Below are 26498 nucleotides of genomic sequence, written 5' to 3'. Positions count from 1 at the left end.
GAGAGTGGCGCACGGACTGTCGCTGCGGCTGCGGATCTGCCGACAGGCTTCCCTTTCCCCGCTGCCGGAGCTCCGGCGTCGCTGCGCGGTGGCGCGCGGGCGTCCGTAGCGCGGGTCCTGGCAGCGCGCCATCTACATCGAGCGCCATGGCCGCGGCCGGCGGGCCAGGAGCGGCCGGACGCTGCCCTCTCCTCAGCCTCCTTTTGCTTCTGCTGATCGCAGGCCCTGCCCTGGGCTGGCACGACCCTGGTGAGTGCTGTCGCCACCCGCCCCTTCCTGCCTCCTTCAGCCAGCGCTGAGAGGCCCGGCCGGCGACCGTTTGCGTGCGCCGCCCCTTGAGCCCTTCTGCCCTAATTCCTTATTTCCATCTTCTCCACTCCTCTGCACCTTGCCTGGCCCCTTTGCTCTTCCCAGACGTCCTAAGGGACCAGTGGGGACTGTTGGGGAGTCGGCGGGGCGGGACGACTCTGTGTTCTTAACATCCCCTGTCTCCCTTCCCTGGACTCCCAGAATTTGTCCACTTTCTCCTTTCTCGGGCTACAGCCTTCATCCCTGAGTCTGGCTGGAAAGCTCGACCCTCACCTGCGCATCCTGCTTTGTTGTCATGACCGTCTGATGTCATCGTCGCTGCCTGTTGTCATGGCTGCCTGTTGCTATGGCTGACAGAGGCCGTGGCTCCGGCAGTTCTGAGTCACAGTGGACAGGGCTGCACACCTTGCAGGCAGGTTAGCAGAATCACAGACTGTGCTGTTTATGTGAGCAGAACTCGTGCTTCTTATTCTGACCATTACAGTGAAGTACATTGCGTTACGCCAGCTTTCCCGTTGTTTTTCTACACTAGAATTTAAAAAGTATTTTCATCTTATTTTTTGTGTGTATGGTGGTACATAATAAGTGATTTCTAGGGAAAAGTTTCTTTTATATCACTATGTTATTAGAATTGTCTAAAGAACTTTTATGGAATCAATAATATTACATGTAACTAGTATATAAGTATATGTATATATACACATACATACAGATTTCTTTTTAATGAATGATGGCATGCTGTTAAATTGGAATTATGTGAAAAATGACTTTTAAACAAAACATAATTTTTGGTTTGGGGAGTAAAAATGTTAAGGCATGGAAAGTGTACCAATATTGCATTTGTGATTTGGTGATAGAAAATGCCTATGTTTTTGGACTTAAACAACAGATTTATTTCTGTAATTTCCTATGTTATTCCTAAATGCTGAAATGAGAGACAAGGTGCTATTTGCAAGTACTTGACTTTGAGTAATCCATTTGGTGTGGATGTTTTATATTAATTATTAACAAAGCCAAGTTGGATTTATATGTCTGTACATCTTCCTTATGTATTCCTAGAAAGTTGTATTTAAATAGGAGATTTTGGTTAGAATTATAATTTAAAAACTGGAATGAGGAGCCAGCCTGGTGGCGTAGCGGTTAAGTTCCCGAGTTTTGCTCTGCTGCCTGGGGTTCGCTGGTTTGGATCCTGGGCGCTGACCAACTCACCACTCATCAAGCCATGCTGGGGCGCCGTTGCACATGGAGCAACTAGAAGGGTGTGCAACTATGACATACAGCTATCTACTGGGGCTTTGGGGAGAAAAAAAGGGGAAAAAGGAGGAAGATTGGCAACAGATATTAGCTCAGGGCCAGTCTTCCTCAAAAAAAAAAAATGTGTGCTGTTTAAAAAAAAAACTGGAATGAAACATTAATTAGTTGAACCCTCAATCAATTCTTAAATAAAAAAAGGAAGTTTACAGATGAAGAGTCAGGAGAATAAAAAAAATTAAAAAAAAAGGAAGCAAATTTAAATTAATGGTGAACTGCTTCCTGGTAGCTCTTAGTCTACCTACTCTATAAAACTACTGTTCTGGAACAAAAAGCACCAAAATGTTTTGCAGAGTAAACATTTTTTTTAAAAAAAGCAATCAATTTTTATAAATTCTACTTACCTTAAATTTACTTTGAGGAACTGTGTTATAAAGGTATTTTATTAGGTGAATTTTGTCAGGTCCTTTAGTGAAGCAATAATCACTCCTTAATTTGTCTTTTTTTTTTGACTTTGGATGCACTTACTTTGTCTTTAGAGCAACTTTAACATAGAGCAATAATTTGTCTGGAAAAAAAAATAGTGCCAATTCTAAAGGGATTACCTAAGACTTTTCAAAATTCTCTATTGAATTAGTCTTATATTTAAGTCACTCTTTTGGGTCTTGGAAATATAGCAAGAGTGTCTTGCCCCCAAGGAGTTGACGTCTGTTTAGGAGGAATAGACAGAGAACAAATAAACGTGTAAAGAGCATGTCTTATTGTGAAAAGTGGTATGGACAATGATAAGACAGGCTAAGCAGGACAGAGTGTGCAGGCAGAAGCAGGAACTTTCAGAACATTGGTTAGGAAAGAAGTCACTATTAAGGTGACATTTGCTCAGAAACCTGAAGGGAGAGGAGCAGTCAATGACCTGCTAAGACTTGTATTTTAACAAGCTATAGGAGGTAGCAGGGAAGCTGGGAGGCCAGTGAAGAGGCTGCTTGTGCAGTAGGTTCCAAGAGTGGTGCTGCTTGGGTCAGGGGAGAAGCAGTGGAGTTGGTGAGAGTGGTTGGTGTCTCTTCTCACATGTTTTGAAGGTGGAGCTGACATGATATTCTGATGGATTAGATGTAGGGATGAGAGAAGGAGAGAAGACAAAGATGACTTAAAGGTTTTTGATTTGAGGGGCTAGAAGTGTAGAGTTACCAGTGGACGTGGAAGATTGTGGGAGAATCAGGTCTGGGGGAGTTTGGTTTTGTTCATCTTAGTTTGAGACCTGCAAGTGGATTTTGATTGGTGAGTGTGGACTTCAGGGAACTCCGTGTGTCCCTTGACTGGTATAAATGGGTATGAGCATTCTGTTCTTAGACCTTGACTTAGTTCAGGCTGCTATAACAAGATACCATAGACTAGCCGGCTTAAACAAGCATTTATTTCTCACATTCTGGAAGCTGGGAAGTCCAAGATTAAGGTGCCGGCATATTCGGTGTCTGGTGAGGACCCTCTTCCTGGTTTGCAGATGGCTGCCTTCTCATTTTGTCTTCACATGGCAGAGAGAGAGAGAGAGAGAGGGCTCTTGTCTCTACCTCTTCTTATGAGGCCACTAATTCCATCATGGCACCTCCATCGTCATGACCTTGTCTAAAAGTAATCACCTCCCAAAGGCCCCTCCTCTCAATACCATCACATTGGGGATTAGGGCTTCAACATATGAATTTTGAGGGACACAAAACACAGCAGCTGTTTAGGACTGATAGGAAGGAAAGATGCTGTAGGGTTATGGTAAAAATACCCCATGTGTATATAGCTCTTTAAACATTCTCAGTAATATTTATCGTACTTGATCGCCTATTATGTGTCAAGTACTCTGCTAGATAATTTTAGTAAATCATATCTAAACTTCATAACCACTTGTAAGGTTGATATTATTGTCTTAATTTTACAGGTGAGGAAACTTCTACACAGATAAATTAAATGACTTGGCCAAAGTCATATAGCAAGTTGGTGATGGGAATTTAGTTCAGTGTTCTTTGCATTATCTCAACCTTGCCACAATAAATTCAAGTTATTGTTATTCCTGTTATTTAGTTTAATAATACTTTCTTATTTTCTAAACCCTTGAACATTTTCATTGTTATAGTTTTTTATGTATGAGGAGGTAGGTTTAATATAGCATATTTTATTTTAATATAGTTCTTGGAAATTTTAGATCTTTAGCCCATGTGAAATTAAGTTTTTATATAGCTTTTGGTGGATTTCTTCCAGCTGTATAGTCAATGATGCCAGTGTCATTTATTAAAGAAGGCATCCTTTTTCTACAAAATTAAAAAGCCCACTTTATCTTATATTGAATTCCCACATATATCTGGATTTATTTCTAGACTTTCTTTTGTTTCACAAGTTCCCTTGTCTATTTCTGTTCCAATTCCATACTATTTTGATTACAGTAATTTTACAGTAAGCTTTATTATCTGGTAAAGCAATGCATTCTTTTTAAAAAAAATTTTGGCTATTTATAGACATTAATTTTTCCGTAGGACCTTTAACATAATTTCTTTCCAGTTACAAAAAAAAGCCCAATTGGGTTCCTGGTTGGAAGTGCATTAAATTTATTTAGATCTTATTTTATATATATATATTTTTATGTAGATCACATATTGATCTTTAGTTTATTTCTAGAGATTTTATGTATGTAGTCACTAATTTGAATAGGCTTTCCATTTTCATTTCTGATTGGATATTACAGGTATAGAAAAAGCTGTTGACTTTTGGTAATTGATAAAATATCTAGCTGTTTTATCAAATTCTCTCACTTACTATAACAAAGTTGTCTTTTGGCAAGTTCTCTGGGATTTTTTAGGTCCAGAGACTCTAAAGAAAACGTTATTTCCTCTATTGTTTGTACTAAGTGTGACACTATTGGATGATTATTCAGAAGGCATTCTCTACTTTCTTCTCCTTGTCTACCTCCGTGTAAGTACTGGAACAGCAAAATACTCATTTTGTTACCTGACCAAATGTGAGCCTCTTCTTGGCGAGTTAAATCAAACTGCACCTCAGAGAGCAAAAATTTTATTTGCAGCATGCAGCAAAGAAAGTAGAGACCATAGGGAATAATTTCACAAAGCTATGGCTCCCCGAGCATGGGGAGGTGGGTAACTTTATTTGGGGTAGGAAATGAATATTCAGAGGGAAAGTTTTCATCATCACAAGGTGAGCATAAGCTTGCACATGCTTGGTTTGAAATCATGCTTTTACATAGATTGCATGATCTAAAAATGGCTACTTTTACCCTCCTAGAAGAGGAGAATTGAGGATGTTAATGAGGGCGGGTTACTTTAGTACAACTCTCTGTGTGTCTGTACAGGTGTCATTCTTGGGGTTGGGGTCTGGACTGGTCTGGCCTGATTCAGAGCAGGTGGGTCCAGGGCGGTTGTCGCTTAGAGCTTCTTCCTTGGAACATAGTTGAAACCACATAAGCTCAAAATCCTAAAGAAAGGAACATCTGTACCTTTTAACAAGACAAGAGAATTAGGTCAAACACAAAAAAAGGTTAGAGTTTAGGCAATACAAAAGAAGCTGGTTAGGGTCCATGGCTGGTGACAATTTTACTAGAATCCCTTGATGTTAAGTCATTCTAGTCAGTCTACTGGAGGAATTCTGGGAAAGATATTTTAAATTTCGATGAAAATTATGAATCTTTTAATATTCTTTGTTTCATTTCAACTCTCTTTTTAAAAAAACATTGAAACATTTTAATGTAAATCACAGGCATCATGACAGGCCGCTACTAAATCCTTCAGTATTCACCTTTTTTTTTTTTTTTAAAAAAAAGGAAGTTTTCCCCACGTGGTAAAAATAACATTACGCCTAACAAAATTAATTCTAATTTCTTAATATCAGCTAATTACCCATTACATATTCAGATATCACAGTTGTCCCTAATATGTCTAAGCTAGTTTGTTCAAACCAGGACCCAGTCCTGGACCATGCATCACATCTGGTTATATTTTCCCTTAAGTCTTTTTAAATGTAGAACAGTTCCTTTTTTTCATGCTACTGCTTTGCTAAAGGGATTGGGCCAGTTGTCCTTTAGAATATCCTACCTTCTGTATATTCTGTTTTCTCATCGTGTTGTTTTAGCTTGTTTTTTTCTTCCTTGTATTTCTAGTTAACTGGATGTTACATCCAAAGGATTGATTAGATTCATATTAAGTACTTTGGGGACTCCATCATAGGAGATGCTATAATATCAACTTGTTCTACCATTAGCTATGCTAAGATTGACCAGTGGATTAAAATGGCCTTATCTCTTCCTTGTGAATTTACATTTTTCTGGTTTGTGATTAGAAAGTAATCTGTGTAATGTTGCTTGGCACCATACCAATATACATTCACTTAATGAATTTAAACCTAATTAACCCTTGTCTGAGTGAGTTTCTTTAGGGGTTGTAAAATTAAAATGATGATTTTTCTAATTCTGTTGTTTATTCTAAATTTATTAGCTGGCATTCCTCTGTAAAGTTGAGATTTCCCTTATCAACTAAGGCTATTTCAGATTACAGTTCCTGCTGGAAAGTCAGGATATTTAATTTTTAATCTTTAATTACCAATTTTCAAAGTAAGGAGGTAATTGGGTAGCCACTTTAACTAGTGACAAGTGAGTTTTTGGTGTTCTCTGAGTATTATTATGAATTCTTGGATTTTCATAGATTGAGCATGATTTGATCAACCACAATCATTATCTTGCTGGTCAGTCTTTTGCTTTTCAGACCTTCCACATCCTAGGATCATAGCATATTCTTTTGTGCTTTCTTCCAGTATTTTTAATTTGTTGTATGTTTTATGGTAAGTTTTTAACCATCAGGGATTAATTTTTGTACATGGTGTGAGATAGGGATCTAACTCCCCCTGCCTGTCCATGGATAGTCTATTGTCCCAATATTACTTTTTTTTTTTTTTTTTGTGAGGAGATCAGCCCTGTGCTAACATCTGCCAATCCTCCTTTTTTTTTTGCTGAGGAAGACGGCCCTGGGCTAACATCTGTGCCCATCTTCCTCCACTTTATATGGGACGCCGCCACAGCATGGCTTGCCAAGCAGTGCGTCCGTGCGTGCCCGGGATCCGAACCAGCGAACCCCGGGCCGCCGCAGCGGAGCGTGCGCACTCAACCACTTGCGCCATGGGGCCGGCCCCCCCCAATATTACTTTTTGACTGATTTGTTCTTTTTTCTCTCTATTGAAATGCCACTCTAGTCATATACTAAATTTTCATATACCCATGAGTCTCTGTTTCTGGGTACTTGTTTCATTGATCAATTTTTCTAATCCTGTGCCAATACTATACTGTTCATACTACTATAGATTTAATTATATGTTTTGATATCTGTAGCCCAAATTTTCTTTCTCTGTTGTTATTGGTTTTTTCAAATGGTCTCAGTTTTTCTACCTTCTCACATTTAAGTTTTGGGCTCAATTGTCAGGATTCAAAGAAGTATTCCATTGGTATTTTGATCAGGATTTCATTGATTTTATAGATTAATTTGGAGAAAATTGGCAATTAACTATGTGGGGTTCCCATCTATGTATATCATACAAGTTTCCATTTATGAATTTCACATTTTATGTATTGAAGTAGTTTGTAGTCTTCTACATAGCAGTTTTATGCATTGCTTATCTATTTTACAAAGAACCATCCCTTTTTTTTTAGTTTTTCTACTTTTTTAAATCCTAAGATTTTTATCTCTATTCCCTCTTATTTTGTTTTGATTTTTTTCCTAATTTCTTAGCATGAAAACCTAGTTCATTTATGTCCAACTTAAAAACAATAAAAACATCTAGTCTGTAAATATTCCTCTGTGCCCTATAGATTTTTTTTTTTAAAAACTTATATCAGAACCTGAAGTTTGCAGAAATATTGTAATTGGACTGAATCACTTTAAAATTTTAAAACCTGAATGGCTTTAGTTGGTGTTTGAATTCTCCATTTACCACAAGCCCTACCACTTCCTGCACTTAGCCACCTTTGTCTGGTGACTGTTCATATATTTTAGATATTAGACTGGCTCTTGGAGGCATTTGAGTTTGCAAACCCAATTCTAAATTTGTTTTGATATCCATTTGATACAAAGGTTATATTTCTTATTTTCCAATTAATTTATTTTCAGTCATCTTTTTTGTTGAGGAGGATTGTCCCTGAGCTAACATCTGTTGCCAATCTTCCTCTTTTTGCTTGAGGAAGATTGTCCTTGAGCTGACAACTGTGCCAGTCTTTCTCTGTTTTGTATGTGGGACACTGCCACAGCATGGCCTGATGAGCAGTGTGTAGGTTTGCGCTTGGGCTCCAAACCCGCAAACCCTGGGCTGCCAAAGCGGAGTACGTGAACTTAACCACTACGCCACGAGGCTGGCCCCTCAGTCATCTTTTTATTATTATTTTATATATTATTACATTATTTTATGTAATTATGTTTCTAATTTTATTGCATTTTGATGAGAGAATGTGGTAAGTTTCAGCTAATCCAAATTTATTGAGTTCTTTTTTGGTAAATAAGTATAAATAAGATCGGTATCTACTGATATGAGGGAATGTCCATGATATATAATTAAGTGAAGAAGCCATGTGAGGAGTAATGTGCACTGTATGATTTGATTTTTATTAAAATAAACTAACAAAAATCAAGCCTGTATATGTATCTGTTTGGTAAGCAAGAAATAGATATTAACCAGGCTGTTAATTTTATTTATCACAGAAATGTGAAATTGGAGGAAGACTGGGTTTTACTTTTCAAAAGGAAAAGGTGTTACTTTTAGATTAAAAAAAATTGTGAAACATATATTTAAAGATGAATAAATAAAACATATATGTAGAGTTTAAAGAAGTATAATGATGTGAACACCAATGTACTCCTACCCAGTTAAGAGAAAGAAAGAAAAATTCTCTATATTCCTTTCTAAACACATTCCTTTTCCCAGAGGTAATTACTTTCCTGACTTTTGAATGAATAATTTTCTTACTTTAGTTTTTCTACCCACGTATGTGGTAAAACTCGAAAAGTTTTTGAAAAACTAATGAGCTGTTTTTCTAGCAGGGTAAAGAAAGGCTCTCGCTTCATATTTCCTGATATTTTAGAGCCCCATCTGAGGAAGTCACTGGGGAAGGACATGGAGATGTAGGGCTCACCATAATTAGGACATCTGTCGAGGGTTCTTGTGGTCTAGGTACTGAACATCTGGCAGAAGTATGGTCAGAGGGAGTAGCTTGCTCTGTGTCTTTTGCTTCTATGCTTACCATGGTCTGTCTGTAGCACCCAGGAATAGGTTAAAGCCAGAATGCTTCTGTGCGGTGACATGAGTCTCCTTAGCTGATCCAAAGTAGCAAGACATGAAGTTAAGAGGAGGGACTTCATCAACTCCAGGTCAAGGCAAACCAAATATGGAGAAGAACCAAAGCCAGGTTCACCTGGGCATTCTGTCCTCAGGTTTAAAAGAGATGGTACAGTAACAGCAGGGATCTTTTGCTGGCAGCCTTCCTCTCTGTCTTTTGAGCAGTACGTACTCTTCCGGTGTGGACTTGTTGCCCTCTGGCTGTCATCCTGCTACCTTCATTCATCATTCTCCTTGGGGTTCCCTTTGTCCCTCTGTATACCATTACTTTTTCTTTACTTCTCTGGTTTTCATGTCTTTCTCTTTGTTTATTTGTTTTTTCTGTTGGTGGTGAATATCTTCCAGTATTTTATTGAGAATGGATACCTGGGAGGTAAATATTTTGAAACCTTTCAGATGACTGAAAATTTCTACCCTCCTGCCTGAGTGACAATCTAGAATTCTATACCTAGCCATTTTTTTTCCTTTAGAGTTTTTGCAGAGGTTTCTCTATTTTCTTCTTCTTTTTGAGATATCGGAAGCTTTTCTAATTCTTTTTCTTTTGTATGTGACCTGGTTTTCCTCTTTTCTTCTGGCAATTTTTGTCTACAGTGTTCTAAGATTTCACAATGATATGCCTTTCTGTGGGTCTCCTTTGAGGCCTGGGTATTTCTTGGGTCTTTCAGTATGACAATTCACATCCTTCAGTTGTGGGAACTTTTCGTGAATTCTATCACTGAGTTAGTCCCATCTGATTTCTTTGCTTTTTCTTTCTGGAATCATTGTTGGATTTTTGGACTTCCTGAACTGGTCCTGTAACTTTTTTTTTCCCCTCCTATTTTCCATCTTTTTGCTCTACTTTCTAGGAGATTTTCTTACTGTTAACTTTGAACATTTCTGTTGAGTCTTTCATCTCAGCTGCCCTGTTTTTAATTTCCAGGAGCTCTTGTTTTGTTCTCTGTGTTACTTTTAAAAATGATTATTTTATGAATACAATGTTTTCCTTTGTCTCTCTGAGGGTATCATAACTTAAATTTTTTTTTTTTTTAAGTTTTCTTCTCCGTGTATGGTCTCTCTTTCCTCCAAATTGTTTTTGTTGTGTCCTGGTTGCTATATTCCATGTTAGGGGCTTTCCTTATATTTTTAGTAATCCTTGGCTGTCTCCTCATGGTTAAGGGTATGAACCAAAAAGGTGATTGGAAGCCATCAGTGTGTGGTTGGTGCTTTTGGATTTTGAACTTTACTGCAGGGTGACCTGGTGACTGTAGGGTTACTTGGGTGGTTCTTTTTTGGGGGACACTCTTGATGTCCGTATGTTTAAGCATTTCTTATTGGTTAGGTTACAAAAGGAATAGACTTCTAGTCTCTCATTCAGAGGGCAAGGGAATGGTTGCTAGCATTTTGTGAACCATGCAGGGAAAGAGGTCTATGCTTTCAGCATTCAGAGTGCATACAGTTACTTGGGCTCCCTGTTATGTTTTTATACCCATGGCCTCTAATGTGCCAGATACCCCCCAGTGCAGAGCCCCTCAGTTTTACCCTTGTCAGAGAGTAAGTCTCCAGACATTTTCCTGGATGGAGGAGGGGCACTTGCAGCAGCATAGAGCTGAAGAGAGGATCTGGGGGTGTAGCTTCTTCTCAAGTAGCTTTCACCTTGTAGTGCTTATTTTAGCACTTTTCCTCCTATTGTGTATGTCAGGCCGGTTCTCAGTTTTTCCCCCTGCTGGTCTGGCATTTGACTTTTACTTAGGTCTAGTCACTGACTACCGGTCCATCTGCTTTTACCTTCCAAAGTTGTTGCCGTCTGCTTTTCTGCTTTACCAGATCTTGTTTGTTCACATCATGAAAACAATCCATTTATTGTAGTTTTAGTGAAATTTGTGAGGCAGCAAATTCTGCTAATTTGACTGGTTGAATATAGGGAATTGGAGGCTATACTGTCAGTAAAACCTGGAGCCCCCATGAGTGTGCTTGCCAGCCAAAGGACAGAGCACTTAAATCTAAGTTTAAGGTCTGCTCTCCAGACCTTGCTTGAGTCCCTGTGGTTGGCAGAACTGAAATCACTTTTGGGAACTGTAGCTGCAAGAGGTTTTGGGGTTCTTTTAGCTTTGCAAGAAGGCATTTGAGTTTGAGGGTGAAATGGATGTTGGGTGAACCAGTCTAGAACATGTTCGATCAGAACCCAAGGGTGATCAGTAGGAAGACTGTTCATTTTCCAGTAACACGTTATGTATATCTATTAAGTCCATCTGGTCTAGGTTTTCCTTTAATTCCACTATTTCCTTGTTGACTTTCTGTCTGAATGATCTATCCATTGATGTAAGTGGGGAGTTGAGGTTCCCTACTATTATTGTGTTGCTGTTAATTTCTCCCTTCAGGTCTGTTAATAGTTGCTTTCTGTACTTTGGGGCTCCTGTGTTAGGTGCATATATATTCATAAGTGTTACGTCGTCTTGGTGGAATGTCCCTTTTATCATTATATACTGTCCCTCTTTGTCTCTCATTGCCTTTTTTTACCTTGAAGTCTGCTTTGTCTGATGTAAGTATGGCAATACCTGCTTACCTGCTTTGCTTTCTTTTTTTTTTTTTTTTTTGGTGAGGAAAATTGGTCCTAAGCTAACATCTATTGCCAATCTTCTTTTTGCTTGAGGAAGATTGTTGCTGAGCTAACATCTCTGCCAGTCTTCCTCTACTTTGTATGTGGGATGTCACCACAGCATGGCTTAATGAGTGGTGTGTAGGTCCGTGCTCAGGATCCAAACCCATGAACCCCGGGCAGCTGAAGCGGAGTGTGCGAACTTAACTACTTTGCCTCTGGGCCAGCCCCAACACCTGCTTTCTTTTGTTTGCCATTTACTTGGAATATCGTCTTCCATCCGTTCACTGTGAGTCTGTGTTTGTCTTTAGAGCTGAGATGTGTTTCCTGGAGGCAGAATTTGTTGGGTCTTGTTTTTTATTCCATCCAGCCACTCTGTGTCTTTTTGATTGCAGAATTCAATCCATTTACATTTAGAGTGATTATTGATATATAAGGGCTTAATACTGCCATTTTATCTCTTGTTTTCTGGTTCTGTATTTCCCTTGTTTCTCATCTTGTGTATTTCTGACTGCCATTTCAATTTGGTGATTTTCTATGTTGGTTTTCTCAGTTTTCTCTTTATTTATAATTTGTGTCTCTGTTCTAATTTTTTGATCATTTCTTGTAGGGAGGAGTCTTGTGGCGATGAACTCCTTCAGCCGTTGTTTATCTGGGAAAATTTTTATTTCTCCATCATATCTGAAGGATAGTTTCGCTGGATAGAGTATTCTTGGCTGGAAGTTTTTGTCTTTCAGTATTTTGCATATATCATTCCACTCTCTCCTAGCCTGTAAGATTTCTGCTGAGAAATCCACTGAAAGCCTGATAGGGGTTCCATTGTAGGTTATTTTCTTCTGCTTTGCTGCCTTTAATATTTTTTCTTTGTCATTGACTTTTGCCAATTTTACTGCTATATGCCTTGAAGGTCTTCTTTTGTTGTTGTTGAGGAAGATTCGCCCTGAGCTAACATCTGTTGCCAATTTTCCTCTTCTTTTGCTTGAGGAAGTTTAGCCCTGAGCTAACATCTATGCCAGACTTCCTCTATTTTGTGTGTGGGTCACCACCACAGCATGGCTCATGAGTGGTGTAGGTCCGTGCTCAGGGTCTGAATCCATGGACCCAGGCCGCTGAAGTGGAGCACGCCAAACTCAACCACTAGGCCAGGGGGCTGGTCCCTGAGTCTTTTTGCATTGATAGAATTAGCAGTTCTGTTAACTTCATTTACTTGTAATTCCAGCTCCTTCCCCAGGTTTGGGAAGTTCTCAACTATTATTTCTTTGAACAAGTTCTCTCCTCCTTTCTACCTCTTTTCTCTCTCTGGAATACTTATAATCCTTATGTTGCATTTCCTGAGTAGGATATTTCTTGGACACTTGCTTCATTTCTTTTTAGTCTTAGTTCTCTCTCCTCCTCTACCTGAAGCATTTCTATATTTCTGTCCTCTAAATTACTAATTCTGTCCTCCATAATGTCAACTCTGTTTTTTAAGGATTCTAGATAGTTTTTTGTCTCATTCATTGTGTTTTTCAACTCCAGCATTTCTGTTTGGTTTTTTTTAAGAGTTTCGGTCTCATTTGTGAAGAATTCCGTCTTATTAATTTTATTCCTTGGTTCATTGAACTGTCTTTCTGTGTTTTCTTGTAACTCCTTGAATTTCTTTCTGGTAACTATTTTGAATTCTCTGTCATTTGTAAATTTCTGTGACTTAAGGCTTGGTCTTGAGACTTGTCATTTTCCTTCTGCTCTGGAGCATTAATATATTTCTTCATGGTGTTTGATGAAGTAACCCTTTTCTGGTGCATAGTGGTAGTATCTGGTTGCAGATTCCATCTGCCACCACTGAGGGGGGCAGGAGCTGTGTTTTCTGAACCCACATCTGATGGAAGTTGTACTCGTCTGTTGGAAGCTGTTCCAACAGGGCCCATCTGCATTTGCCTGCTGGCTCCTGCTGCTTCACACACACAGGTGTAGGCCCTCTGGCATGGATCTGCTGCCCTGGCTGACTGGCTAAGGTGGTGCACCTGGTGAGAGGTGGGGAGGAGTGCTTTTTTTCCTGTGCGTGATCCTGCTCTGCACTCACTGGTGGCCTGCCTTGGCTGCTCAGCTTGGTGGGGCCGCCTCAGTGTGGAGCATTCCCGTGGTCTGGAAAGCAACTCCAAGAGCAAAAGCGTTCCGACTGAGGCTTGCCTGTCCCCCTGTCTCCTCTCAGAGTCACGCATCAGCCACTGCATGAGGTCCCACATCCTAGATTGCTGCTGCTGGGTGTGGGGAGGAGATCTGCTTACCTCCTTCCACTGCTTTCTGGGGATCCAGTACCCCCACCTTCAGACATATGGCTGCGTGGATCTCTCAGAAGTCCTGTTGTGCTATATGGATATCCTCTGTTGGTTAATGAATGTCCTTTTCCTTGTGTTTTAGTGGGGAGAGACTAAGGGAACAGCTCACTCCACCATGATGCTGACGTCACTCCCCAATAACACTTTAAAATTCATTTATGTACATGAATGCTAGACATTATTTCATTGTTTTGACTTATTTTATTTATTTTTTTTTTAAAGATTTTTTAATTTATTTTTTGCCCCCAAAGCCCCAGTAGATAGTTGTATGTCACAGCTGCACACCCTTCTAGTTGCTGTATGTGGGACTCGGCCTCAGGATGGACAGAGAAGTGGTGCCTCGATGTGCACCCGGGATCCGAACCCGGGCTGCCAGCATCGCAGCACGCGCACTTAACCACCAAGCCACAGGGCCGGCCCATGTTTTGACTTATTTTTAAACCTCTTTGTCAATGTGATTTTCAGTTTGTGAGGTAGTTTAAATATATATATATATTTTTTGTGAGGAAGATCAGCCCTGAGCTAACATCCATGCCAATCCTCCTCTTTTTTTTGCTTAGGAAGACTGGCTCTGGGCTAACATCGGTGCCCATCTTTGTCCACTTTATATGGGACGCCGCCACAACATGGCCTGACAAATGGTGCGTCGGTGTGTGCCTGGGATCTGAACCCGGGCCACCAGCAGTGGAGCGTGCACTTAACCGCTGCTCATGGGGCCGGCCCCAGTTTAAATATTTTTAATTTTTAAAATTGTGAAATATTTTAAATATTTAAACATACAGAAGTGCACAGTGAATAGTAATGCACTCACCACCCAATTTTATTAAATCTTCACATTTTATCATATTTGCAGCAAACCATCGTCTCCCTCCCCCAAAGTAATAAAACATTAGTGATAGAGCTAAAGTCTCTTCTCTCTCTCTCCTCAGAGATGCTTATTTGGATTTGGTGTTTAATCATTCCTGTGCATGTTTTCATACTATCATTTTATGTATCTATATGCATATATGTATAGCCATTAAAAATATGTTACTGTTTTGCTGGTTTTCACGGTTTATGTAAAGCTATCATACTAAACATTCTGCAGCTTGCATTTTGCTTAAAATGTTTTTGCTATTTCTAGTCTGATACATGAGTTCTAGTTCACTCATTTTAACTGCTGTAGAATATTCCACTGTACAAATAGGCCAAAATTTTATTAATCCATTTGCCTGTTGACAGACATTTAAGTCATTACATGTGCTTCAGGAAACATTTGTGTATATTTTTTGCCATTTTAATTAACCATGAATGTTACCATATAATAGTACACTCTTTCACGTTAATAAACTTTTTATTCTGATTTTGTAAAAATTATGTAGAACTTGTAATATAGAAGCAGTTTGGGAGGCATCCAGCCTGAAATGGAGAGAAACTTTAAAGGTGTGACCATCTGAACTTTGTGCAAAAGGCCTGGGCATTGTTGGGGTGGCTTTGGGAAACTATTTCATCTTCTCTTCTTACTCATCTCCTCAAAAGACAAGAAAAACATATTTGAAAGTATTTCCTGTGCCAGGAGTTTTATTAGGATGAATCTTTCTATGTTTGACAAGATATTTACTATCTGTTCATCTGTGTTCTTGCTGTTTCAGACAGAATATTGTTGCGGGATGTAAAAGCTCTTACCCTCCACTATGACCGCTATACCACCTCCCGAAGGCTGGATCCGATCCCACAGTTGAAATGCGTTGGAGGCACAGCTGGATGTGATTCTTATACCCCAAAAGTCATACAGTGTCAGAACAAAGGCTGGGATGGTTATGATGTACAGGTAATACATTATGTTGATGGCAGTCTAAATGGAATTTTTATTCAATAAAGTGTTTATGGGGTCAATCGTCAGTATTTTTTGGAAGCATATATATAAAATCTCGGGTTAACCTAAAATATATAAATATAAATTCTCTGGCAGAACATCCTCCAAAAGAAATGAACTGATTTAAAAGCCTAGAAATATTCACTGTAATTTTTGTACCATAAATTTCTTCCAAGAAGTTAGTAAATTATCATAACTTTTTATATACTTGGGGGTTGGGATAGAGGATCTCTTCTGGTTGTAATTTTCATGTCATTCCTCAAATAATACCAACCTACCCTTAAGAAATAAAGTTAAGATGGTCAGGAATCATAGATTGTAAATAGTGTGAGTACATGTATCCCTATTGTGCTTCAAACACTTGATTTTAAAATTGCTGTAGAACTGAGGGTGATGACTTCTGAATGAAAGCATTTCAGTGGGCTTTATTTGTTGTCTTTTGGACCCTGGCATTTTATACTTAGGGCAGAACGCTTCCTTGAAGTTTAATATGCTTTAGAAATGGAATAGAGTTTATTAAATAAATTCAGTTTAAATCACTATTAATATATTTCTACTTTGTATTCTGCCTGCTTTCAGAAAGGATTTGAGATGTCTGGTCATTAGGCAAGAATGTTGTGTTGATGATTTCCCCTTCCATCAGAATGATATTCTTGTTTGATACAACCTTTATGCATGCTCTATGCAGTTCAGAGAGAGAGTTCATGTTTACTGGATGATACTTATTTCACAACATTTTTCCCCAGTATTGTTAATTGAATCACAGACTCATCAGGTTAGAGCAAAAGTCCCACTTTCATTTTACTTTTAAGTTACTTTTACAGTTTTGATAGAAAAAAAGACACTAATGGTGAAGTCATTCATTAAAGGTATATTAAATTTGTAGTATACAAAAATGATAAGATGGAGTCCCACCCTCAAGAAACTCTCTTCCTAGTAGAAGAGATAAGACAAGCACTCAGATTACGTGTAGATGCCAGCAAAGTGTTGTAAAGTCATGTCCAGTTGGAGGGATTGGGGAAGACTTAAAGGAGAAGATATGTGCTGTGTTAGGATGGCAGGATAAGATTTTTAGAGCTGAAGAGATAGAGAAGAGAGTAGCATGAGCCAAGAACTGTAGAGGATATCATACACTGACTTATGTTTAGTAGCAGGAGAGAGCCTCTTTCAGTTCCAAGAGTTTAAATATAGTAATTAGAAGCCACTTTTAGTATACACTATTAAGGAAATGACAATTAACATGAACTACCAGTAGAGATTTAGCTTGTTTTATTTACCTAAATCAGCAAGCTTATAAATCTTCCTCCAAATAAAATTATTTAAAAAATAAAATAGAGTAGCAACAACAACGAAATAAAAAAATTTGTATATTATCCAAATTAAAAAATTTGAGGGGACCGGCCCGGTGGTGCAAGCGTTTGGGTGCGCGCGCTCAGCTGCGTCGGCCTGGGGTTCACCGGTTCGGATCCCGGGCGCGCACCGATGCACCGCTTGTTAGGCCATGCTGTGGTGGCGTCCCATGTGAAGTGGAGGAAGATGGGCATGGATGTTAGCCCAGGGCCAGTCTTCCTCAGCAAAAAAAAAAAAAAAGTGGAGGATTGGCAGATGTTAGCACAGGGCCGATCTTCACACACACACACCCACACACGCACACACACACAAAAATTGGGGGCTTCAGAGAGCACCATCAAGAAAGTGAAATGACATCCCACACAATAGGAGAAAACTTTTGAAATCATATACCTCATAGGGGACTTGGATTTAGAATATATAAAGAACTGTTACAATTCAGTAAGAGGACAAATAACCAAATTTAAAAATGGGAAAAACATCTGACTAGACATGACTCCAAAGAGGATATGCAAATGACCAATAAACACATGAAAAAACGTTCAGCATCATTAGCCATTAAGGAAATACAGGTCAAACCACAAGATATCAGTCCACACCCAATAGGATGGCTATAATCAAAAAGATAATAACAAATGTTGGTGAGGTTGTGGAGAAACTCTCATACACTACTGTTAGGCATGTAAAATGGTGCAGCCACTTTGGAAAACTGTCTGGCAGTTCCTCAGAAGGTTAAATATAGAGTTACTATATGCCACAGTCATTCCATTCCTAGGTATATACCCAAGAGAAATGAAAACATATGTCTACACAAAAACTTGTATATAAATGTTTATTTATATTATTCATAATAGCCCCAAAGTAGAAACAATCCAAATGTCCTTTATTTATGAATGCATAAACAAAATATGGTATATCCATACAATGGAATATTATTCAGCCATAAAAAGAAATGAAGTACTAATACATGTTACAACATGTGTGAACCCTGAAAGCATTGTGCTAAATGGAAGAAGCCAGTCACATAGGACCACATATTGTGTGATTCTATTTATGTGAAGTGTCCAGAATAGGGGAATCCATAGAGACAGACTGGTAGCTGCCTAGGGCTGGGAGATTTAGGGGGAAGTAGGGAGTGACTGCTAATGGATGCGAGATTTCTTTTTGGGGTGATGAAAATATTCTAACATTGTGATGATGGTTGCACAACTGTAAATAAACTAAAAACCATTGAAATGGGTGAATGTATGGTATGTGAATTATATCTCAATAAAGCTGTTATAAAAAAATAAAATAATGTATCTGAAGTTTGAGAGAGGAAGATAATTTGTCCAAAAACTTACAGAAAGGTAGTAGAACCAATCAAATCTATTTTAGCTTGAGTCTCTTTAAATGTTGTTAAAGAAGCATATTACCATTCAGCTCAAAATATAGTTATAAAAGTTAAACTAAATTTGAGTTTTTTTTAAGGTGGAAATTTTTGAAGCTAGTGTGGATTCTTTTTGCATTTTTTTAGTGGTTAAGATTTGGTGTTCTTACCTCTGAGGCCTGAGTTTGTTTCCTGGTCAGGGAACCACCCCACCCATTTGTTAATTGTTATGCTGTGGTGGCTGCATGATGCTGTGATGCTGAAAGCTATGCCACTGGTATTTCAAATACCATTTGGGTCACCCATGGTGGACACCTGTCAGTGGAACTTCCAGACTAAGAGAGACTAGGTTAGGACCCTGGAAAGTTAGTCCATGGTTTTATAAAATTTGTGTAGACAGTTTTTATCAGAAGGTGATATACTATCTCTGATGCTATATGTAGCTACCAGATCTTCATCTATGATGCTGATTTTTGAGCCTTAACATTGAAAAAACCCTCTGTTTTTAAAGACAGCATCTTGAACAGAGGTGGCAAAAAGTTGACATTTAAAAAATTTGCTTAAAATTTATAAGTTATAGAATACTTAATATGTACAAAAGATTTCCTTGCATGTATATATGGAATAAGGAATAGTAGTAAAACAAACACTCGTGTACCCACCACCTAGGTAGAACAGTAACATCACCAGTGTCTTTGAAGCTCCTGATTTGCCTTCCCCTCAACACAGAAACACTCATTGTCCTGAATTTTGTTTGTCGTTCTCTTACTTCATTTTGCAGTTTCATGACAGCTATATAGCCCAAATAATAGATTATTAAAGGAAAAAAAATCTTCTGGTTCTAATAACCTATTTCTACTTTTCTTCACAGTGGGAATGTAAGACCGATTTAGATATTGCATACAAATTTGGAAAAACTGTGGTGAGCTGTGAAGGCTATGAATCCTCTGAAGACCAGTATGTACTAAGAGGTTCCTGTGGCTTGGAGTATCACTTAGATTACACAGAACTTGGCCTGAAGAAATTGAGAGAATCTGGAAAAAACCATGGCTTTAACTCTTTCTCTAATTATTATAATAAGTTGTACTCCCCAGATTCCTGTGGCATCAGTGGATTGATTACCATCGTGGTGCTACTTGCTATTGCCTTTGGAGTTTATAAGTTGTTCCTTAGTGATGGTCAAGATTCTCCTCCACCATATTCTGAGTATCCTCCATATTCCCATCATTATCAGAGATTCACCAACTCAGCAGGACCCCCTCCCGCAGGCTTTAAGTCTGAGTTCACAGGTATGTTTCCCAAGGCAATGGCAATAAGTAGGGTAGATGGTGAGGTAGTGAATCCTGTGTTGGTTTCTGAAATAGAAAATAGTTACATTGGGAAACCAAAGCAGATTTGTCTTCTGATTTTTTTTTTTTTTTACTTTCAACTTCTTTTACCTCTTCTGTTCTGTTTCTCTATAAAGATAATTGTGATTACTGTTTTAAAGATACATCATTAAACTGTAAATCCTCTTAATCAGAAAAACTTGATCAGATTTAGTAATAAGTATTTACCTTGAACTCTATCTCACACCATAAACAAAAATTTATTAATTAAGTATTAAAGATCTCAACATAAAAGGTAAAACAATTAAGCTTCCAGAAGAAAACATAGGAAAATATGTCATGATCATGGGATAGGCAAAAATTTCTTAGAACACAAAAAGTACCAGCCATAAAAGAAACGATGGATAAATTAGACTTTATTTAAATTAAGAATGTCTAGTCATCAAAAGACAGAGAGTGAAAAGGCAAGCCACTGACTCGGAGAAAATATTTGTAAAACATATTTCCAATAAAGGACGTGTATCTAGAATATATAAAGAACTCCCACAAATCCGAGCAAAGACAGACAACCCAATTTTAAAAGTGGACAGGGGACTTGAACAGCCATTTTATAATAAAAGAAGATATCCAGGTGTCCAATAAAGATATGAAAACGTGTTCAGCATCATTAGTCTTCAGGAAAAGGCAGATTAAAATCACAATGAGGGGGCCGGCCCCATGGCTTAGCGGTTAAGTGCACACACTCCACTACTGGCAGCCCGGGTTCGGATCCAGGGCGCGCACCGACGCACTGCTTATCCGGCCATGCTGAGGCGGCGTCCCACATACAACAACTAGAAGGATGTGCAACTATGACATACAACTATCTGCTGGGGCTTTGGGGAGAAAAAGGGAAAAAAAAGGAGGAGGGTTGGCAATAGATGTTAGCTCAGGGCCAGTCTTCCTCAGCAAAAAAAAAAAAAAAAAGGAGGAGGATTGGCATGGATGTTAGCTCAGGGCTGATCTTCCTCACAAAAAAAAGAAATCACACTGAGTTCATTATTAACCACCATGTAACCACCATAATGGCTAATATTAAAAAGACAGAGTACCAAGTAATGGCAAGGATGTAGTTAACTGGAACTTGCTGGTAGGAGTTAAAATACTTGGAAATAATAATAAAATAATAAAAAAAATAATAATTAAAATAATAAAATCCTTGGAAAACTGTCAATATCTACTAACACTAAACATTCACCTATCCCAAGACCCAGCAATTCCATTCCTAAATATGTACCTCAGAGAAGTGCATGCATGTATGTACAAAAAGACATGCACAAGAATGTTCTTAGTCATTTTAGTCACAACAGCCCAAAACTGGAAATACAATGTCCATAAACATTAGAAAGAGACTAATCGTGATTGTTTTCACACAATGGAATACTATACATCAGTTTAAGAAAACAAAAACTGATATGTGCAGTGGTAGGGGTTGATTCTCATAGACATAATGATGTACCAGACATAAAAAAGTACCTACTCTATGATTCTATTTATAAAAAGTTCAGGAATGGGTAAAACTAAAGTATGGTGGAGTCAGAATAATGCTTATCTCTGATGTGGGTGAGTATCTGTTGGGAATTGTCATGAGGTAGCCTTCTGGGATGCTAGAAACATTTTATTGGTGTGGGTAGTGGTTACATGCATGGGTACATATGTCCAAATTTATTATGTACAAATGAGATTAGCATACTTTCCATGATGTATATTGTATATTTAAAAAAAAACTTCCTCTGAGCAGAAGATACTTTTTGGTCCCTTTAAGACCTGACTTCCCAACTGATACAAATACCTGGCTGCCTCCACTTGGGTTCCTCCATTAGACACTCATGTACAGCTGTCACCTGGAGCTTTTAGAGATGTTCACAATGCAGAAAAGAAGTAACTCTGACAAGTAGGCTCATCTTCTAGAAGCTGATCTTGAGCAGGGCAAATGTGACCTTATGGGAAGAAACCATCCTCCCCTGTCCTAAAATATATCCCTCCTTTTCCATGTCTGTGGGAAAGGCACTCCTTAGTTATAAACCAGTATTTAATGAATACAGTTTTTGAATACAACTTGTTTATAAGTTGAGGCTTGAGTATTATTAATAAGTAGTAGAGGTGAAATAATTGAAATGTCATGTTGTCTTTGGTTTTATAGGCTATGTTTTGTTTAAGTGAGGATATGTAATAAACCATTTTTATTTCTAGGACCGCATGGGGCAGCTTCTGGTTTTGGCAGTGCTTTCACGGGGCAACAAGGATATGGAAGTTCAGGACCAGGGTTCTGGACTGGCTTGGGGACTGGAGGAATATTAGGATATTTGTTTGGCAGCAATAGGTAGGCTTTGCATTTATCTCACTTGCTCTTTAATTCAACTTTTCATTACGGGCTTCTTTGTTTTGCTTACAGTTTGACTGGATTTGGCTTTGTTAAGGAAAATAAATTATGATGACATTACCTCGTTAAGTTAGGTTCTCCGGGGATGAGGAAAGTACACTATATGTGCTTTGATCAATATTATATATGTTATTTTCTTTCGTATGTCATCGTTATAGATATGAGATTGGAAAAATACTGTTGACTTGACATCAAAGTCAAAGGCAAGAAGGCAGGAAAGAACATGACATTTGGGGAACAGTTAGTCTGGTTTGGAAGGAGAGTGATAGAAGCAAGGCTGGAAAGAGCTTGGGACCAGATTTTGTAATGTCTTCAGTATCAATGGTAGTTTAATAAACTTAAAATCTAAAGGATTTTGAGTGTGAATTCAGAAAGAAAGAGCCTTTATTCCCTGTCATTTTCTTCCCTCACAGCAGTGCCCATAGCAATGGCAGAAATATAAAACAGTTTTTCATGTTAATTCTAATATACCAGAACATTGAGGAAAAAATACTTGATAAAGATTTTTTTCTGATTGTTTAGGAATAGGAAGGTATTTAAAAATCATAGTCACAGGAAGGCCTAACGCACTGATATGTCTTGATAGAGCAACAACACCCTTCTCAGACTCGTGGTACTACCCATCCCATCCTCCCTCATCCTCCAGCACGTGGAATAGCCGTGCTTACTCGCCACTTCGCGGAGGCTCAGAGGGCTATTCAGCGTATTCAAGCTCAGAGACAAGAACCAGAACAGCATCAGGTAAGAGCAACACTGTGGCAGTTCCTATTACATAGCAGTAAGTACAGAAATGGTTTGGGAACTTGAGATGATTAACTATGTATTTAACAGTCATGGTTTTACTTGGTATACCCACCAGAAATATTAATTGCATAATTAACTGATATTATAATATAATTCAGATTTATTCTTTCCTCTCACTTCTATTCTTTAAAAATTAGACAAAGATTTGATTTAGACTCACGTCTACCACTAACCAAGGTTTTAACTGAAACCTTCCTGGACGTTGGTTTCCACATGTGATCTCTAGGGATCCTTTAAGCTCTAAAACAGAATTTTCTAGGTAGAAGTTTGAACTTTTTAAATTCAGTAAAACTCAATAAAAAATATATTGAGCCATACTTTAAATAATTGTCAAAAATATGATTGTAATGTTTATTGCTATTTGTTATAAGAAAATTTTGTAAAAAGAAAAGATATAAAAAACAAATGGCTATTTGGAGTTAAACATACAGCTAATTAGCAGAGAGCGGGAGGTGGTGGCTGATGAGCAGTAATAGATTGCTGTGGATTAGATTTGTCGTCTTCAGCAGGCGGAAGTTATAGAAGAATGATTTATTCTTGAAATTGATAGAAAAATATATTAAAGTAGGTTTTGAAATTTAAGAGTGGAATTCTCATAGTGCTGGTGTGAATATAAATTGATACAATCACTTTGAAAAACTGTTTGGCATTACCTACTGAAATTGAATGCAAGCATACTCCAGCCCTAGCAGTGTCACTCTCAGGCATATAGCAACAGAAATGCATACACGTGCACACTGAAAGATGAGTACAAGAATGCTCATAGCATCCTTATTCATAATAGCCTCCAACTGTAGAAACCCACATATCTGTCAGCAGTAAAATGGGTGAATAAATTGAGTTCTGTTCCTACAGTGGAATACTGTGCAACAGTGAGAATGAATCAACAGTTGTATGCAGTAATGTGGGTAGATCTGTCAAATGTAAAGAAAGAAGCCAGACACAAAAGAATATATACAATATGATTCCAACATTCATATTTTATAAATATACGTGTTTGAAAACAAGCAAAACTAACCTATGGTGTTACATGTTAAGAAAGGGATTACTTTTGGGGAGCAAAAGGGAGGTAGTGGTTGGGAGGATATAGAAAAATATAACTACATAGGACTCAACATGACTAAAGAAAACTCATTCTTAGTGAAAACAAAAATTATAAAAAAACGCCATAAGTATCAACTAGGACTTATATGAAGAAAATCATAAAATGTTACCAAATAACCTAAAGAAAAACCTGAAAAAAATTGACTTTCCAGATGGGAAGACTTGTCATCTTGTAACGTGTCAGCATGTGTGTGTGTGCGTGTCTGCGTGTACACGCATCTGTGTGTTTCTGTGTATGTGTGTGTAGTAACTAAGTAACGTTTACCATTGAAAGACCGTAACCCTCCCCACATTACTTCTCTTCACTGCTGGAGTTGTGAGAGGTAGCAGGGCGTGGCTTAGGCTCCATTGGCGTTGTTGCTTTTTGGCTTAGGCCTTGAGTATTGCCTGTGCCACGTTGGCCCGGCCATAGAACACATCTTTGGTTTCCTGACTAAAAGTTATTTGCAGCAAGTGTGTGTGAGTGTAGTGGACTTGATGACGATTAGATGATTCGGAGGGCTGTTGTGGGGAGGTGATGCACTGTGTCCTGCAGAGCCCTGGTCCACCTGGTGGCTCATTTTCTCTTTTCCTCATGTGTCTCTTACTCATTTGCTAACCATAAACATGTATTACTGTTGTAATTTTATAAGCAATTCTAATGCATTTAAAAAAACTAATATAAGTTTTACTTTTCTCGTTCTAGGATATGGTGGTACCAGAAGACGATAAGAAAGTGAAAAGTTGAAGTCACACATTGGATGCAAAATTTCTGATTTTTCATCACTTTCTCTTAAAAAAAAGTGCTACCTGCTAACAACTGGGGAAAGGGCATATTCAAAAGTTCTGTGGTGTTTTGTCCTGTATAGCTTTTTGTATTCTGTTATTTGAGGCTGAGAGTTGATATTTGACAAAATGCTTATGTAGAGAATTGTATGTTAGTGTAACATGCAGATGTATATTATAGTTTTTGAAAGTGTGGAATGCTGAAAATGTATTGTTTGATTTCTAAAACCTGTGATGCCATAAGAAGCGTTAAGAATGAAGGCTTTATACCAATAGGAACTGAGTACAGAACATTTTCATCTTAGATGGTTTTAGTTGAGTCATTACCTCATAGAAACAATAATAATCTATTTGTTCTTTATTACTTGGTGTTTGCTGTCTTCAAACATTTAAACCGAGCTTTGGACTACTAATTATACTAATGTCTGGGTTTTGATCACTTTTGAGCTCAGGAGCTTTGAGTCCTTCAGTGGGTGGTGGGGTTCTAGTAAGTGAGAATTACCTTTGTTAGGAAAAGGTAGAAAGTCAGTATCTGGAAGATTGTTGTGAATGATTGTGTGCTGACAAAAATGCTTGAAACCTCCATATTTATTTCTCAAGAGGTGAAGTTCGAATGCTTCAACAAAGGTTTTTTAACAGCAAAAGCATGCAGTTCTCTGTGGAATCTCAAATATTGTTGTAGCAGTCTGTTTCAATCTTACATTAAAATGACAGAAAAAATAAAAACAAACGGGTTTTATTCTTGTTCTTTCTAACAGTCCTGACGCTAATTGGTGTTACTTTTTTACCCTTTTTCCCAATGGAAAAGGGGTTCATAAAATTCTGTCTCCCTCAACAATAATTTCGCGTGGTAGTCTTGCCTTAGCTACCAGTCATTTGGTAAATATTTTCAAAAACGTAATTTAGAAATGGTATAGAAGAAGGCCTCTGCTAAAAAATTGCTTTTTAAAAAAAAAAAAATTAAATCTCCAAACCCCTGACCCCTCAAAGATGGCACAGTCTCTCTTAGTTAAGCTCTGTGACCTGAGAGTCTCATTTTTACCTTTTAGAAACCATTTGAAAACAAACAGACCCTTGTTTAGACTTTAAAATGTGAGTTAGGGAGTAGTTGAAAGGGTATTGTGTATAGATCTATCCTTTCTTTATCAGTAAAACTTGGTAGAAATTTTAATTTATGTTACAGAGGAAACAATTTTTTTTCAGGAATGTTGCACTAAATCCTTACCCCATTTTCCTTAGTAGAAGGAGATGGAATGAAAGATAATGCAGTTTATTTATTGTCTTTTTCCCCATTTGCCTATTGTTTTGGGTTTTATTTTATTTTATTTTTTTTTTGCTACAGGCGTTGATAATCTTGCATTGAGTGTGTTTTACTTGGAGAGAAAAGTAAAAAAAATGAATTGAAAACTGCTGTAGATTGGGCCAGTGATAGTGATCTGCATATTAAATTTGCTGTTCTTACAATGCTTTGTTCAGATTTCTATTTTTTGAGCACGTTATTACAGGTCATTGGAATCTTAAAATAATGAGTGAATGTAGCATTGACTAAATTGCTGGCTTTCAGATTGCTCTCAGGAGCCCTAGGGGTGTTCTTTGAAGCTCTTTCAGAGGCTGCCTGGAAGGAAGCCAGGGAAAGAAGCTGAGGCTGTAGGGCTCAAGATCCTCCCCCCACCCCCACTA

At 38.1% G+C, this 26498-nt stretch overlaps 1 protein-coding gene across 1 annotated transcript; it reads left to right on the top strand.

Moving 5' to 3' along the window:
* SARAF (store-operated calcium entry associated regulatory factor) lies at positions 1–26282 on the top strand. The gene is made up of 6 exons (XM_004428814.3): positions 1–249; positions 15453–15631; positions 19267–19684; positions 21956–22085; positions 22732–22886; positions 24739–26282. Exons 1-6 carry the CDS (start codon positions 147–149, stop codon positions 24762–24764), a joined length of 1011 nt encoding a protein of 336 aa, XP_004428871.1. The 5' UTR covers positions 1–146; the 3' UTR covers positions 24765–26282.
* The last annotated feature ends 216 nt before the right edge of the window (positions 26283–26498 follow it).

The sequence above is a fragment of the Ceratotherium simum genome, chromosome 28 (assembly GCF_057802395.1).
Source record: "Ceratotherium simum simum isolate JZ-2026a chromosome 28, ASM5780239v1, whole genome shotgun sequence".
Lineage (NCBI taxonomy): Eukaryota > Metazoa > Chordata > Mammalia > Perissodactyla > Rhinocerotidae > Ceratotherium > Ceratotherium simum.
This window is presented reverse-complemented; position numbering and strand designations above follow the sequence as displayed.

Excerpts from the sequence above, each read along its gene's own strand:
- SARAF (XM_004428814.3), top strand. The coding sequence starts at position 147 with ATGGCCGCGGCCGGCGGGCCAGGAGCGGCCGGACGCTGCCCTCTCCTC. Across the intron at positions 19,685-21,955 it reads CTTTAAGTCTGAGTTCACAG|GACCGCATGGGGCAGCTTCT; the intron begins GTATGTTTCCCA and ends TTTTATTTCTAG. Across the intron at positions 22,887-24,738 it reads AAGAACCAGAACAGCATCAG|GATATGGTGGTACCAGAAGA; the intron begins GTAAGAGCAACA and ends TTCTCGTTCTAG.